The following is an 18,048-nucleotide window of genomic DNA, read 5'->3' as shown; positions in this document are numbered from 1 at the left end:
TTTTTGGCCCCCCCCCCCCCCCCCCCCGCAAAGGAGACATAATTAACAGGCAGTTCATCAAAAACTGTCAACGGTGAGACCAACATGCCTTGAAGTGTGAATGACCAGAATTGTTTTTTGAATGGTAGCAAATGATTGATTGAAAATCTAATATTTGGTAAAGTAATGACTTATTAAGTTTAAAAAATCACTTTAAATATTGGTATTATATATCAGAGTTCTCATTTAACAGTTTTATTCTTAAGCTGAAATTTGTGGATGAGGAGGAAGATGGTGATGAAAAAGTTGATTCTAGTGCAGTTTTTTTTTCTTACCTAGAAAGCATTTAACCCCCCTATACCCAACTCACTCGTTTTAAATAAGAAAATTGAAATTAAAAAAAAAAAAAAAAAGAAACTTATGGTCCTCAATTAGATTAGCTGTGTAGCTTTAGTTTTATATATGATATGATAAAGTTTAGACTAAGATCACAATAGGTGGATTAACTTTAAAAGATATTAGTAGCCTTGTTTTGGTGTACCCTGACTGTGTGGTTCAAAGTGTATAAAGATTAATTCTTAAATTAATTTTGTAATATACTTTTGATTTAGAGTGGATTAGAATAGCTATTAAAACTAAACTTTTATTAAAGCTTACTAATTTTCAGAATCACTGACAGCAAATTTATTAGTTCTAAGTCAGTAAAAACTAAATCTCTCATAAGTTTCAAGTATTTTACAGAAGTGAATTAACCTAAGATGACAGAAATCTAATATCTAATAGTTGTAAGTAACAGTCTTTCTTTTACTCCCTCCAGGCTTTTTCAAAGGAGTGTGGTGGGCAAACATAACTGTTTACTCCATCAAGATAAAAAGTAATTGACAAGTAGAATGACTTTAGTTTTTTTTTTTTTTGGCAGCTGGCTAGTGCAGAGAATGGCTCTAGTTTATATTTAGTATATTGTACTGTACCAAATATGGTACAGTACACTAACTAGGATTAAAATTTAATAGAGCAAAATATTTAGTAGCACACTGCATATTTTAAAATGAATCATGACATTTTGAAGCATTCTTATTTATTCACTTTTTAAAAATTCCTTTTTATTTGTTTTGGGGGAGAGGGCAGTCATTTACTTTAAAAGGACAAATTAGGCTACTATAATAAATGTGAGAGTGTAAAGCAAAGACTATGTATATACTCACAGTCCAGAAATATAGGCAGCTCAGTTGCCATTGCTGGGGTGTAGATTAGATGCTGCAGCCTAAAGGTAGACCTGAGTTGTCTTTTAATCAGAGAGTGAAGAAGAGACACAGGTTGATTGGGAGTTTGGTCCCCTGAACACAAGAATAAAAACCCCTTTAATCTGTTTTAACTGTGTTCAGTGCAGATGCTATAGCTGTGTTTGGTTCTTTAAGGGTCACTTAGCACCTGTATTTGAATTATGGGCAAGTTTCTTATCTTATCTTTCATACGGAATTGTAATATTTCCCATAAGTACCACTTAGGCTATTGGAAATTCCTGGCCAGAAACATACAAAGTTTGTAATAGAGGTACAATGATCATAATGGCTTTTAACAAATCATATTCACAGCTGGCTTCTATATTCCAATTGGTGTAAACAAAGTGTACGTTCACTTAAAGTACAGGAAACTTTTGTTGGTCAAAGCAGTAGAACTGATTTTGTGAATAGCTATAGCCTTAGCAGACTAGGTATTTTAGACACGATAGAGGTTTGAAAGTTTCTTTAGAAGCTTTCTCCCATGGTTAGTTTCTTCTGCCTCTCTAATATCAGAACATATTTCTGAGAGGGAACTAATAACCTTATCTCAATGTTTTAGGTATGTGTTAGCACATTTGGAAATTGTAATAATTCTTTCAAGCAACTAGAATCAGTGGAGCCATACTTTTGCATTATTTTGTAGCTGTGTTTGGTTCTTTAAGGGTCACTTAGCACCTGTATTTGAATTATGGGCAAGTTTCTTATTTTATCTTTCATACGGAATTGTAATATTTCCCATAAGTACCACTTAGGCTATTGGAAATTCCTGGCCAGAAACATACAAAGTTTGTAATAGAGGTACAATGATCATAATGGCTTTTAACAAATCATATTCACAGCTGGCTTCTATATTCCAATTGGTGTAAACAAAGTGTACGTTCACTTAAAGTACAGGAAACTTTTGTTGGTCAAAGCAGTAGAACTGATTTTGTGAATAGCTATAGCCTTAGCAGACTAGGTATTTTAGACACGATAGAGGTTTGAAAGTTTCTTTAGAAGCTTTCTCCCATGGTTAGTTTCTTCTGCCTCTCTAATATCAGAACATATTTCTGAGAGGGAACTAATAACCTTATCTCAATGTTTTAGGTATGTGTTAGCACATTTGGAAATTGTAATAATTCTTTCAAGCAACTAGAATCAGTGGAGCCATACTTTTGCATTATTTTAGTGCCCATGCCATGAACCAGGGGGTCATTTTATAGGTAAATTTGAGATGAGGAAGAGATTAGTATTTCTTGGTAGCTAAGCAGCCCCAGCTGGGTTGGTATTCCATATCATCTTGCACTGCCTGTAATTGTCCCACCACAGTAGCATTGGGTGGCTTGTTACGTTGCTGTGATGTGATTTCCTTGCCATTATCTTAGTACAATGCACCCTTTTTGTATATTAATACTTTAAAAATAATAAAATTAGGTCAAATTTATGGATTTATTTCTGTAAATTTTACTCCAATAAAATTGACCATTTACGAAAACCTTTAATGTAGTTTTCATCACATTAAAAATTTAATGACTTAGAAAGCACTATTTCCTAATCATGTAATGCTCCTTATATTCATTTACTAAAAAGTTGTATAAGTATTTTAAATTTAGCATTGTTATGGCATGGATATTTATGTAATTGTGTGGTAATGAGATAACAACTAATTTCAGTGGAGATGTGAAGTTNTGATTTCCTTGCCATTATCTTAGTACAATGCACCCTTTTTGTATATTAATACTTTAAAAATAATAAAATTAGGTCAAATTTATGGATTTATTTCTGTAAATTTTACTCCAATAAAATTGACCATTTACGAAAACCTTTAATGTAGTTTTCATCACATTAAAAATTTAATGACTTAGAAAGCACTATTTCCTAATCATGTAATGCTCCTTATATTCATTTACTAAAAAGTTGTATAAGTATTTTAAATTTAGCATTGTTATGGCATGGATATTTATGTAATTGTGTGGTAATGAGATAACAACTAATTTCAGTGGAGATGTGAAGTTTGTAATGAGCTGCAATCCAAAGGGTTTAATTTCAGTGGGAACACAAAGTTTGTAATAGAAGTTACAAAAGTAGTAGTGACTTCTCACAAAATCATTTTCAAAGCTAGTAAGATAAAGCCTTATATATTCTGTTTGGTTGTAATCAAAGTCTGTGTATTCATAGGTTTTAAAATACATGAAACTTTTGTTAGTATTAACATTTAAAAAGATGTAGCCCTAGAAATCATTTTCAAAGCTAGTAAGATAAAGCCTTATATATTCTGTTTGGTTGTAATCAAAGTCAGTGTATTCATAGGTTTTAAAATACATCAAACTTTTGTTAGTATTAACATTTAAAAAGATGTAGCCCTAATTTTGATAAAGAGATATTGATATTTATAAATCATGTAATGTTATATGGGCAGGCTTCTGAAAAATGTTGTAATTTGCCCTCTGGAACTTGTCATATTTATTTTGTTGGAAAAAATATTTAAATATGTGGCTGACATTTGTTTTGGAAAAAAAGAATTAGAATTCATCATAATATTGAGGTTATATTTTTAATTTGCTTTATTTTACCACTTTCTCTTGTCATTTAAAAAATATTTTTTCTCAATTTTCTTTTGTTAAAGAAACAAATGCCAGGAGAGCTGTAGACAGAGGATATGTCCAAGTGCTTTTAACAATTTATCTAGATTGGCACCGTCATGATAATCGGCATAGAAACATGCTCATTCGGAAAGGAATTTTGCAGAGTTTAAAAAGTGTTACAAGCATCAAGTTGGGAAGAAAAGCATTTATTGATGCCAATGGGATGAAAATTCTGTATAACACTTCACAAGTGAGTTATTTTCTTCTTATTTTTCTGATCATGTACTAATGATATGATTAAGTCCTTAAGAAAACTGAATGAGTGTGCAAATAACTTAGAAAAATACACATATGGTAAAATATATTTTTTAAAAATCTTAAAACCAAAAGACACAATCATTTCTCACGTGTAACCTCAGACTGAGTTGGAGAAAGTGGTCAGTGCATATCTCTGCAATGTGAAGTTTTTTTGCAAAGGTAGAAGGAAAATGTGTAAATCCATCCACTGGGCAGGAAGAGATTCCATGTAGCCATGCTTTCTAGTGTGTGTAGCTGGCTGTATGCAGTCTTATGTGCTCCCCTCATAAGGTATTTGTGGATCCTTTATAGCTGGTAGGGCAATTCTGTTGTCTGTGAGTGTTCTGCCTGTCTTCCTGCTGAGTGGAGGTGCAGAAGTGAAACCTGGGACTGGGAATGCTAATTCTGCCAGCCATCCGAAGCATAAACATTCCTGGAGTGTATTCAGCGAGATGCTTTCCGTCATCTGTAGAAGACCCCCAGCTGTGGGGAATGGGATGTTGCAGGGCAACCCTTTAGTTTTCAGAAGGCTAGAACCTATAATTACTAGAAAGAAATCTGTTGTTTTGAAAATACCAGCCAATTATCTTGATTGTGTCCTCATGGTCTTACATATGACAAACACGATCTCTTTCTACATGACAGTAATTAAGATACCTGAACACAGGTTTATGTTTACCCTTAGTTTTTTCCCTTTTAGAACAGTCATACACACTTGTTTTTACTATTCCTAATATAGACAGTGATGGATATTTAATATATGAGGAAGAGTTAGGTGACTTTGTTTATGCCACTTAACATTTCTGAACCTTAATTTCTCATCTGTTTTGACAGGTTAGATGTCAAAATGTGTACTTGAAATTTTAATAGTGTATCAAAGTGCCATCAAAATGTCAATTGTCATTAATAATAATATTGTTATATAACATAGTCTCAAATTCCTGTGCCTCAGCTCTTCTCAAGATTAGATACCAGGACGGCAAATCAAACTCGTAAAACTTTAAGTCATAATATTCAGGCTACTCTTTTATGAATTGAATAGTCACCATGTGAGGGGTACCATTGCATTTGAATTTTGAGAAAAGCTCGGGCAGATGCGCTTTCTTTTTTATTTCTTACACCTGCTCACTTAATCCTTTTTCCCTTTTCCCCTTAATTTTTTGAAAATTTATTTTATGCCCTAGGCTTGCTAAATATCCCAAGTTACTCATAGATAGTACTTAGGTAACTTTCGTACCAAAGATGGTACTGCTTTCTGCTTAAACTACTTAAGGAAAAATCCTACTCAATTTGCCACATGAGGTTCTTATCAACTAATAGGTATTTCTGGGGCCAGCCCTGTGGCTCACTCGGGTTCGGATCCTAAATAGGGATGGCCGGTGTGCTCACTGGCTGAGCGTGGTGCAGACCACACTGCACCGGGGGTTGCAATCCCCTTACTGGTCAAAAAAACCCCCCAAAAACAAATAGGTACTTCTGAACACTATTTATAATTATAAAATACTAGTTTTTGTGATATTTGTCTCTAGAAGATAATTAATGTTTTATTATCTGAAGTAATGTAAAATTGGTTCAGTTATTCACCAAAGCACATTATCATTTTTTTTTCTTTTCATAAAACAGGAATGTTTGGCAGTCAGGACTCTTGATCCTCTTGTCAACACCTCCAGTCTGATAATGAGGAAGTGTTTCCCAAAAAATCGCCTGCCACTCCCAACGATTAAAAGTTCTTTCCATTTCCAGTTGCCGGTTATTCCTGTGACTGGCCCTGTGGCCCAGCTCTACAGTTTACCCCCTGAAGGTAGGATCACGGGGCCAGCCACTGCTGACTTTCATGGGTTCTTAGAACCCTGCGACTTTGTCGGTTTTTTGTTTTAAATTTTCATTTTATAAGAATGTAAACATTAAATATTTAGGTAATTATGTTTGGGTTTACATTTGTAGCTTCTTTAGTGAATTTTTTTTCCTTAAGTTAAGAGAGCATAATCACCAAAGTTGTTATGGATTTATGCTCAACAGAAGCTTGCACATGGCTTACCTGGATGAAAATACGAAATTATTAGAGATAGGTTACCATTTTCTGTATAATTCCGTAGGTATGTAGTAAAGGAAGTAAGAATTTAAACTTCTTAATGTAGATTCTTTATTTAAAAAGTACTGATGTGAAGTAAGACATGGCTTACCTGGATGAAAATACGAAATTATTAGAGATAGGTTACCATTTTCTGTATAATACCGTAGGTATGTAGTAAAGGAAGTAAGAATTTAAACTTCTTAATGTAGATTCTTTATTTAAAAAGTACTGATGTGAAGTAAATGTTTTAAAATAATTTTCAAGTAGTTATAATTAGTTTTATTATCCTTGATATTGATTTATTAATGGTATATATATCATAAGATACAGTATTATGATTTTATTTTTAAAATATTTAATTATTAAAGCACAAGTTTAGTTGACAGAATATCAAAATGGATTATTTAGAAACCTCCTTTAAAAGGTTTAAAAGTTTAAGACTAAATCTAGTACCTATGAGTAAGATAGCTAAGTGAAAACAATGGTCTAATTTCTTCTTCCCATTCCCTTTGAAATTACCAACAGAGTTTAAAAGTAGAGCAAAATCTGTATCAAGTCTGAAATCTAGGTAAGAGGGGCATCTTCATGGAGCAGACATAGAACACGGAATAGATGTGGTAGAGACATGAGTGGAGTAAGGAAGAGCATGGCTGTACTCCTCCTATGAAATGCAATATCCTGGTTCAAGTTGAGGTGCTACTCGCACCTGATTTGGAGGGACAATCAAGGAGCAGTTGGAATCCCTTTCTCTTCTGTCTTTCAACATAGCGTTATGGGGGTTTAAGTGGTGGTTCTAACTGGTAGAAAGTGGTGAGGTTTCCCTGTGATGTGGCAAGTAGTGACACCACGAAGAAGTAGTATATACCCCGTGGTGTTCTTTATTCAGTGTCCAGATTGATGGATAGAGAAATCTGACCTTTAGTGTAGTGAATTCACCAGACGTGGGAAAAACGAGAGAGTTGACATTTTTCTGCTGGCTTTTTTTCCTGTATCTTTCTCAGGCTGCTAGGTTACTGAACTAGAAATGCAGGTTTACACTGACTGACAAGCCTTCGTGATTAAGATGTGAGAGCAGGGTTCTAATAGCAACAATGTAGGTACAAGTAGAAGACCCTCATTCTGTTTTCCATTATTTTCTCACATATCAGTCTTCATTACATGTATCACAGTCTTCATTATTTTTTACCTTCCTCAGCTAGAATGTAAGTCCCACAAGGATAGGTCTGAGCTGTTTTACTCAGCAACATTTATGACACTGAACGTGTGCATTTTTTCCTCACATCAGCCAGTTCTCCAATTCTCTGGACACCAGTTGGGTGTTCTACAATTCGATTCAATTCTGACACTACCTGCAGTTAGTGTAAACCCCACAGGTTATAGGCTCCCACAAGACTGTGCCCACTTCAGACATCAGGTACAGGTATGGGCCACCTGTGTTTCTGACTCACTGGCTATAAAGTTGGTGGAGGGTTCCCATGACCCCTTCCTTAGGGTTGATAATTCTCTAGAATGTCTCACTGAACTCAGGGACACTCTTTTCTTACATTTATTAGTTTATCGTAAAAGATGCCACAACCCAGACAAGTCAGATGGAAGAGACGCAAAGGGCCAGGTATGGGAGGAGGGCGCGGAGCTCCCGTGCCTCTCCAGGTGCGCCACCCTCCCAGCACCTTGGTGCGGCACCAACCCTGAAGCTCTCTGAGCCCTGTCGGTTAGAGTTATGGCGGTTCCATGACATAAAATGATGGTTTAAATCATTGGCTATTGGTGATTAACTCTAGCTCCTTTCTCGTCCCTGGAGGTTGAGGAGAGGGGCTGAAGTTCCAAAACTCTAATCATGCCTTGGTCTTTCTAGTGACCAGCCTCCATCCTGAAGCTGTCTAGGGGCCCACTAAGAATCCCCTTATTAGAACAAAAGATGCTCCTGTCACCTAGGAAATTCCAAGGGATTTAGGAACTGTGTGCCAGGAACTGGGGACAAAACTCAAATATTTATTAATCACAATAGGACTGTTATTTTTTCTTCATTTTATCTTCAGCATCTACTAGATTGTATGGGATATAAAAAGTGTGAATTTTTAAATTATTTGTTGAATGAATGAATTGAGCTGGCCTCACTCTCTTGAATGTTAAATGCCAGAAGGCACTCATAGTGAAGCAGCATCTATCACGATTTGAAGGAACCCTTATTATTAGTTGCCATCATATGTAAAGTTAACATACTCTTAGATAAGGGTACAAAGTATATTACCTAGGTACCCTTCCTGAAGCAGTTACGTGAAATATAAGGCTGCTTCAAAAGTTGGTGGAAAGATTCATATTATCTTCTAATTCTATTTTCCCACGAACGTTTTTAATTACTCTAGTATTACTCACCAGTCAAGTGATGAATTAAACATGTCACGAATGCAGAAGACATAGTAGAAGAGTAATTGTGTTAAATATTACAACCTGTTAACTATATAATACTAAATAGTTGCTGCATTATTATCATGAAACATACCAACTAATTCTTGGCAAATAAACATAAAACAAAGTTATCATAAACTGAGTCCTTTACACAAACTAAAATTCATTTTGGGTTTTTTTTTTTTTTTTGTCTTTTTGTCTTTTTTCCGTGTCCGGCAACGGATCACAACCCTCAGTGTTGCCCCCGTACCGGACCGGGACCAGCAACGGGATCGCAACCCTCGGTGTTGCTCCCGCGCCTCGCTCAGCCAGTGAGCGGGAACCGGTCTGCATGTGGGATCCGAACCCTCGGGCGGGAGCGCCGCCGCGCTTCCCAAGCGGCGCACTATCCAGTGCGCCACCGGGCCGGCCCCTAAAATTCATTTTGATAAGTTTTATAATATGATACTATTACACTATTTTTGCATTTCCAAAATGATAGCTATAGAAATAGTGATCCAAGTACATATTTTCAATACAAAAGTAACGTCTACAACAGAGATACTTGGATCCTTTAGTGGTCCATTGAGCGATAGGAATACATGGATAGCCTTTAGAGACTACAAACACTTTGAAATTCTATGTAAAATTATGTAATTTTTTTCCTCCATGGAAAAATCCTTTAAGGGGTCTGCTGCTATATAAAGACAAGGAAATTTCAAAGATACACCAAACCCTGAGAGTGCTAAATACAAAGCAAGACAAAGTAAATCAATTTTAGTAATTAAGAAATCTAAATGGATAAAACACTCCTATTAAAAAAGAGACTCTCAGGGCTGGCCCGGTGGCGCACTGGAGAGTGCGCCGCTTGAGAGCACGGCAGCGCTCCTGCTGAGGGTTCAGATCCCCTGTGGAGACCGGTTCCCGCTCACTGGCTGAGCGCGGTGCGGCGCGACACCGAGGGTTGCGATCCCGTTACCGGTCAGTAAAAAAGACAAAAAGGAAAAAAAAAAAAGAGACTCTCAGATTGGGTTAAAAAACAAAATCCAACTAGCTTATACATACCAGAGACTTTTAAAACAGCAGGATGGAAAGCTTGAAAGGTGAACAGATTGGTAAACATGTGTCTGTTATCCCCAGCCCAAAAGGGGTGAGAAAGACAGTATCACTATCATACAAAGTGTGAATACAGAACAGAAAAAATGTTAAAAGGGCAGAGATATTTTATACAAGCTAGATAATAACACACGTGCCAAATAATAGAACAAAGATAGATAAAGCTATAATCATTTGAATAAGGAGGAATTGGTAGAAACACAGTGTTAGCGGGTGATTTTAATATACCTCTGTGTTCTTGGCAAATTAGGGATAGTTAAATCAATCTAAGTGGGTGCTAAAGCTACTTCCTGTTAATACATTTGAATGTACGATTGAAATGGACAGTAGTTTAGGAAAATATGAATAAATTAAATAGTAAAAATCCTGAAACTGAAAATGCACTTATGTTTCTTCACTGAAGATATCAAATGCTGATGACTTTGTAGATTAGTTCTCTCAACTTTCAAGAACTTTTCCTATGCTTCATTTTCCAGAGCATAGGAAAAAAAAAAAAGGAAAGTTTAGAAGCTCGCATGATGCTGAAAACAAAACCTGGAAAGAATAACCTGAAACAACCTACAGATCAGTGTCACTCATGAGAATAAATATAAAAATCCTAAAATACTAACAGATTGAATTGAGCAGTGTGTTTCATGTATAGGATACCTTGACCAAGTGAGCAGTGTTTTTAAGAAAGTAAATTTGCTGTAATATTAAGACTTTAATAAAATTTATTAATGTTAGGCAAAAGGGAAGCAAACTGAATGATTCTCTCAGTGAATGCCATGAAGAGATTTCATAAAAATCATATCAATTGCAGATAAAATTTCTTAAGGAAATCAGGAATATATCCTACAGAAGCTGAATATTATCTAACTGAAATCAGTAGCCAACATCACACATAGTAAACAAACTTTTACAGGATGTCTCTCTCAACCATTATTATTGAACATAATTTAGAAAGCTCTAGCTAAATTAATAAGGCAGGGAAAAGGAAGGTCTTAACTATTAAAAGAGTGAGATAAATGTATCAGTATCTGTGGAGGATATTACTGTCTACGTAGAAAATCCAAGTGAATCAATTGTAAAACATGGCTTAGACAAAAGAAAAGTTCAATAGAGTACTAGTTACAAGAAAAATAAACAAAATTCAGTAGCTTTCGTATGTACATGTATATTATATATCAACAAAAACCAGTTAGAAAACATAAAGGGAAAGCAGGTTGCATTTACAGGAGCACTAGCAGCAACAGAACAAGACCCCTGGAATGTCCTTTCCAAATCCTTACAGAAGCTGCTGGCTCATTCCTTTTAATGTTTACATCGTATAGACATAGTAATTTATTTAACTATGTAGTTTCCTACTGATAGATATGTAAATTGGTTTTCATATTTCTGTTTTTACTATAAATGAGACAAGGGCATTTTGAAAACTAACGACAAGAATTTTGATTTGTAATTCTTGGCTTTAATTATATGATTAAGCTATAGTAATTAATATTATTAATTATTGGTGATAGTACGGGAATAGATCTTTGGACTAGAAGAAGAGGTCTCAGACAGTGTAAGCTATATGGCATTTCACATCAGGAGTATAAATCCAAAGGAAAATATCATATAAAGGAAAATATTTGAAAGGTTTGACTAAAAATTAAAACCATATTTTCTTTCTGATGCTGAACTGACTGTTCCTCTCTCTCTATCCAAGGGGTCATTTTTCCTATTTGCAATAGGCTTTTCTAAATTCAGTTTCTTTATTTTCTTCCTGAGAGTTCTTTTGCTGCTTTTCTATCTCCAAATGCCAGTTCTTCCCTTGTTTATCCATGACTAACTGCTGTTAGGGCATAGCCATAAATAGACCCACGTCACCATATGCAATATGAATACTTAGTTTTTGCTGTTGACTTCTAAAAAGAATTTGAGGCAATTTGGTACCTGTATTAGGATAGACTGAGCTGTTGTTTCGAAGAGACCCAGTAGCACAGTCACTCAAACAACAATAGTAATAAACATTTTTGTAACCATGCTTTTTATCTGGCACATTACATGTATTAACTCCTTTAATGCTAACAAGAACACTAAGAGTAGGTATCTCCATTTTATAGGTGGGAAACTAAGACACTGAGAACTTAGGTAACTTGCTCAAGGTCAAACAGCTAGTAAGTGGGGGGAGCCAGGATTTGAGTTTGGAGAGCCGCTTTGCTACACTGTCACGTATCCATCCAAAAGATAGGCAGGTGATCCCTGGGTAGTAGTCCCCTGTTCCACGAGGAAACAAGATTTTTTAAAATTTTGTTTTTTATCATTTCCTGTGGTTTCCTCATGTGCATGTGGGAAATGGGAATGAAAGAAAATGGATAGTGCAATTTTTCTTTTTAAAGAACATGACCTGGAATTCATATTCATCACTTTGCCTTATATACCATTTGCCCCAAATTGGTCATATATATGGTTATAACTACTGCAAGGGAAGCTGGAATCCCTGTAGCTAAAACTCAGGGGTTCTATCACTAAAAGAAAGGAGAGGAGAACAGACACTAGGAGGGCAGCTAATAATCTTTGCTGTAAGTCATATTGGAAATGGAAGTACGGAAGTTTGACAGCACCGTAGCTTACACGAGAAGCCTCCAGGTGTGTTCTGCTCTTCTTTCCCGGTCTCCCCATGTCCATGATGCCATGTTCTTTTATATTCTCCTCCTGAGTTTTTCTTTAATGTTTATTCTTTCTTTGTTCCCATTGCTACCGTGTTGGTCCAGAAAGTGTTGTCTCTCCCCCTATTACCTGGCCTCCCTCTACCCATATACTCCCTCTCTCATACCTGCCAGAGAGATCTTTTGAAAAAGATACCAAAGCTGAATAAAGCCGTTTTCCTCTTGAAAATCCTCAGTGCATATCTTCTCTAGGTTAAAAATCTAAACTGTTTGGCCTACTTTAGTATATCTTTAATTTTCTTATTTTTAGTTGCTTTTTGGTACTTTCCCAAGTATACGGTGCATCCTAGTCATACTTTCTATTATTTTCCAAAGATACCATCTCACTTCCTTATTTTGACATTATTTTCTCTTTTTAAAAGCCACACTAAGCCACCCTTCTGTTCATATAGAAATCTCGTATACTTTCTTCAAGATGCTGATTTTAAATATCATCTGTTCCATGAAGTTAGCTATCACAATTAGTTATTACATCCCTGGTTTTCTCTCTAGCATTTTGAAGTTTATGCCTTCATTAGCGTTTATCTTCTGTATTCTAATACTTGTTTACTCCTTTATGCTTTAACCTCATGGGCTCCCTGAGGGCAGAGACTATGTTAAAACATCTTTTAAAATTTTTCCCAGCATACAACACAGTACATGACACATGGTAGTCATTGTATCAGATAAATGTAAGGTGAATTATAAAGGGATGAAGTGAGTCATTGAAATTTATTATAAACAGAAAATATGATGTTTTATTCAGGCTGTTGCAACATAAGACATTATCAATCTTTTAACTGAGAACATTAGTAAAAAACCCATTCATTTCTACAGTGCTTTCCAAATTTGAAGCACTTTCACATACTATCTCAGATTTTACAATAGCTGGGACAGCCATAGAGACATTTTTAATAAGAAATCTCATTTATTTTGGTGATTGAAAAAATATTTACGGGTACATAAATATAAACAAAACAGTCTGTCTTTGGATGTGCATGTTGTAGAACGCTTACCTCTGACCTACTTATAGTGCATTTTGTGTCGCAGTGGATGACGTAGTGGATGAAAGTGACGACAATGATGATATTGATGGAGAAGCTGAAAATGAAACTGAAAATGAAGATGACCTAGCTCCAAATTTTAAGGTTAGTACATTTCTATCATTACCCAACTTATAAATCATATACTACATCTGAAAAACAGAGATTGGGTAAATAGATATATATAAAACAGCAAATTAATTAGCTTTGTTCACATCTTTTTATTATGGATGACTATATAGACACTATAAACAGTTAAAAGGGCAGGTAATGTTTTAAAGCCACTGGTGTGAAAAGGCCTTAAAGTAACTTAGATTCACTCTCTCTGACCGGAAAGATTTTATCTAACTTTTCTGACTTAGATTTTGAAATCTAAGGAAATCTAAAGCATCTAAGGAAAGTGGTTTGAGATTCTATTGTGGCAGCTTATTCCAAAATGCATTACCCTTTGTCAGGAATCTTTTGGGGATACAGAAATAGTAGGAAAATTTCCTATAACTGATGTATTTTTTATGAGAATTTGTGTTTACATAATGATTCCTAGGTTTCAGTTAATTGGTTAAGGAAGTGGAGAGAAGTGTTTATTGAATTGAAAAAATATAAAATTATTGTCATGTTAGGTAAAAGAGGCAGGTGAGTTTTTAGAATTTTATAGCAACTGTGGAAGTCTAGAAACTCTACATTTTGCTTTATTTAGTGCTAGAGGAGGTCACTTTAGCATCTGTCCAGAAAGGGTCTCGTTCATTTATCAACTGTTTAGCTTATTGCTGGGTGTATTTGGGAGGAGAGATTAATTTGACTCTAGTGTGCTTGTGCCTTTTTAGTCTTGGAATACTACATCAAAATTGGGTCACACTAAGTATTTGACTCTCTTCGGAGATAGAATCTAAGATACTGGAAGATTTCTGTCTTAATAGCAGATCATAGAAACAATTTCATAACCACCAAATGTGATCACCAAGGCAGGCTTTGGCAAAATTGTCAAGTTAGCCATTCTGGATGACATGATGTCTGTGTCCTGGCCTCAAGAAGCTATAAAGATGAAAAACAGTGCAAGGTCTGATGGTCAAGGCAAGAAATCTGGGGTAACTTTGTGTTTATTTTTCTGAACCTGATAAAAGTGAAAGAACTGGTAGGATCCAAGTTAGGAGGATTGAGATTCTATATGTAAAGTGTTCTTTAGATAACAGAGGCAATATTAAAAATAGAATGTTTAGATTCTTTGGAAGGTTAATGTTTGGGGGTAGTAAAATTCCCAGACTAATAGTGAATCTATAACATTAAAATGTTGTATTTTGATTGAAACCTTGTATGTGCTACATGTTTCCATGCCTGTTAAAAACCAAGTATATTCAGTATTACTTACTTTATTATACAATAATAAATTATACTTTATTAAATCGCAAATAATAGCTAAATTCTTGAATATGAAATAATAAACACGTAGTATGTTTTTCCTTTAAATTACTAGTTAATGTGTATAAATATAGTCATATATGTGTATGTAAAGCATTTTAAGGATGAAGTATGATAGAATACATTTGTTTTAAGGCTGAAAAGTAAGTAATTTACTCTGGTAGTAAGATAAATGCAAAATTAAAAATGAGGGGCCGACCCCGTGGCTCACTTGGGTGAGTGCAGTGCTGGGAGTGCAGCGGCACTGGGCGCCGAGGCCGCGGGTTCGGATCCTATATAGGGATGGCCGGTGCGCTCACTGGCTGAGCGTGGTGCGGGCAACACCAAGCCAAGGGGTACGATCCCTGTACCGGTCACACACACACACACACACACACACAAAAGAGTACCAATTAAAAATTAATAAGTGGTCTTATTATCTCTCTTTAGCCATCAGTGAAGTTAACGATGATTTTGTATTAGTGTGAGTCCACAGTTATTGAGGATCCTGGAAAATAGCTTGGATAGTAGGTAAACTGATCCTTGCCCTCCTATCACAGGGAGCATTAGCTCTTCTCTGAAGAGCACACAGACCAAATTGATTCCAGATACGTATCTTGTTTCTCTGAGGACATTCTTTTTCTTTAAATTTACCCTCTTCTTTTCCAAAGGGACATGGAAAACATTTCTGGCTGTTCCACTCATTACGTTTTTATCCCCCTGAAAAACAGAGTGAATGGTGACACTGAACTTTTCTAAGGAACTTTCTTTACCATGGAATGTGAGAGTGTGTGCTAATCATTAGTCTGTATTGAGGCGGCGCCTCCTACTGCCTGACAGTGTATGCTCTGGGACACTCCTACTGGTTTTGCATCCTGGCTCCTCTCTTTGCAGATGAGTCATTTTGAGCAAGCCACTTAACTTCTCTATGCCTCATTTTCCTCTTCAGTTAATTGGGGGTAATGATACTATCTATGTCATAGTACTAAATTAGATAGAATGTGTATAAATGCTTAGCATAATGCATCATATATTTTCAGCACTCAATAAATGTTAGCTGTTTTGATTATCCCCACCATCATGTTTTTCAATTTAGTTTTCTCAAGTTTTACTTCCTTTTAATAAGACCAAAATGATGGCAGTTAAGGAGATGGAGGAGAGCATACTTTAGTCTTGATCTTGACACAGGGTTTCTGTCTTGAGGAGCCCAAATACCCTGTTATATTAGAATAACCATGATAAAAACAAAACATAAAAACCACCGATAATGCAACACCTCAAAAAAAATAAGCAAATTTGAATTTAGGGTAAAATGAATATCTTTATTCCGAGATTATTCTCTAATTACTTGTAATTAGTAATTTGGAATATTTAAAATTTAAAATGTATTTTGTAATTTTTATGGATTTTTAAAACTGCTGACATGCTATTTTTATATTTCAGAATGATGATATTGAGACAGATATTAACAAACTAAAACCCCAGCAAGAACCAGGACGAACTATAGAAGAACTAAAAATGTATGAACACCTTTTCCCTGAACTTGTTGATGATTTTAAGGTATAAATATAGAAAATTCAGCTTGTTAACTTATTTTAATAAAAAGTTTTCCTCCCCTTAGGCTTTATAATTAGTTTTATTCTGTTTTTCATTTAAAATGAAACTAATATTGCTTTTCTGAGTGACATTGGACAATTATGTCAACATTCTGAGCTGCAAATTGGTTATTTGTAGAATGAGGGGAGATGGACTAGCTTTTTAATTTTTTTTCTTTTTCTAAAATGACATTTCAAAATCTTATTATAATCTTCCTTATATCAGTTGTGTTCAGCCGAGGTGAGAACAAAGAAAGTGCTGAATTAAAAATACAGTGTATATGTGCTAAATGTTTTTCTGCTGATAGTTCACTGCTGGGGTTGGGGAAAGACTAGGAAGAGGAAGAGAAGGCTTTATGTCTGAGTTGGTTCATAGGAATAGTAACTTGTTATTAACATTTCTAAGCCTCATTTGTTTACTGGAGTATAATTATTCAGCCTGGATTATACAGCAAGTAAAGTTCATTGAGTTGTTGGCAGTTAGTAGATCTAGTTTCTTATTCTGTCCCTTGCTGACTTGTGGTGGGTCCTTGGATAAGTGTTTGAAGCTACCCAGGATCTTAAAGTGTAAAATAAAGAGAATTTGAACTAGATAATCTCTAAGATTTGTTTAGCCCTGATTGTAAACCTAGTTGCTTAAAGGAAAAAGACTTTAATGTGAGGTTATATATGAGAAATGAAAAAAAAAAAATTTGCCAGCTCGTGTTCCCATTTCACAGTTCTGTTATTCAGGTTTCTCTTTGGGAACTTATGAGCTTTGAATTCAATAGAAGATGAAGCAACATCCTCCCGGTCATTCCCGCCCTCCCCCCCCCCAGGTGTCTGGTTACTCCCTATAGATTTGAGGTACATTGGAAGGTACTTTGAAATCATGGGTAGAAGGAGGGAAAGAATGAAGAGAAGGTATTTGTAACAAAAAGAAAAAGAAAAAAAGGCTGGAAAAGACATTTGGGAAAGGGTATGCGTAGAGGTAGGGCTGGGTCTGGAGCTCACAGACTCCTTGAGCCTGTTCACAAACCCTTCACAAGCAGGTCTATGAACTAGGTAACTGGCAAAAAGGTCCTTGGAGCCTTGGTTGAAGTAAGAACAGTCTTTACTCAGCACACACACGTCTGAGAGCTGGGCAGTACAAAGAGAAACTCAGAAACGCAACTGCTCCCGGCAAAGTCCAGAGAAAAACTAAGCAGCTGCCAGCAGAGTAAATTCACTCTATTTTTAGACACAAGCTCTGCCACCAGCCTGCTTCATACACTGAAGAACACACAACAGCAACAAAACTAAAAAGATACATGGGTGCACATGTGCACTAACTCCACCCACACATGACTTGTTTACAAAAAATGTGCTGCTGGACCCCAACGGGACCTGAGTCCAGGGAGCCTGACCAAACTATTCTATTTCCCCCACAGTATGTATGGTATGATTTTCTTTCATTCAACCTACAGCAAGTATCTGGCTGCTCTTTTAACACATTTGTGCTCGGCTAAGAACCACATGAAAATAAAATACCAAAGATAATAAATATGAAAGTACTTCAAAAAGTTCATGAAAGATTCATATTATCTTTTAATCCTATTTTTTCTTGAACTTTTTGAAGTACCCTTGTACTGCTAAATCAAGGCATTTATCTCTTATTAATTTC

At 35.6% G+C, this 18,048-nt stretch overlaps 1 protein-coding gene across 1 annotated transcript in view; it reads left to right on the top strand.

Annotated features, from left to right (window-relative positions):
* Nucleotides 1–18,048, top strand: part of AGTPBP1 (ATP/GTP binding protein 1) — a 177,147-nt gene that overhangs the window by 50,892 nt on the left and 108,207 nt on the right. Inside the window, exons 9-12 of the mRNA XM_008573809.1 lie at nt 3,868–4,076; nt 5,747–5,924; nt 13,424–13,521; nt 16,255–16,371. Coding sequence (XP_008572031.1) covers nt 3,868–4,076; nt 5,747–5,924; nt 13,424–13,521; nt 16,255–16,371 — 602 coding nt within the window. The remainder of the gene's footprint in view (nt 1–3,867; nt 4,077–5,746; nt 5,925–13,423; nt 13,522–16,254; nt 16,372–18,048) is intronic.

Source organism: Galeopterus variegatus, unplaced genomic scaffold (assembly GCF_000696425.1).
Source record: "Galeopterus variegatus unplaced genomic scaffold, G_variegatus-3.0.2 Scaffold965, whole genome shotgun sequence".
In the NCBI taxonomy this organism is placed as follows: Eukaryota; Metazoa; Chordata; class Mammalia; order Dermoptera; family Cynocephalidae; genus Galeopterus; species Galeopterus variegatus.
This window is presented reverse-complemented; position numbering and strand designations above follow the sequence as displayed.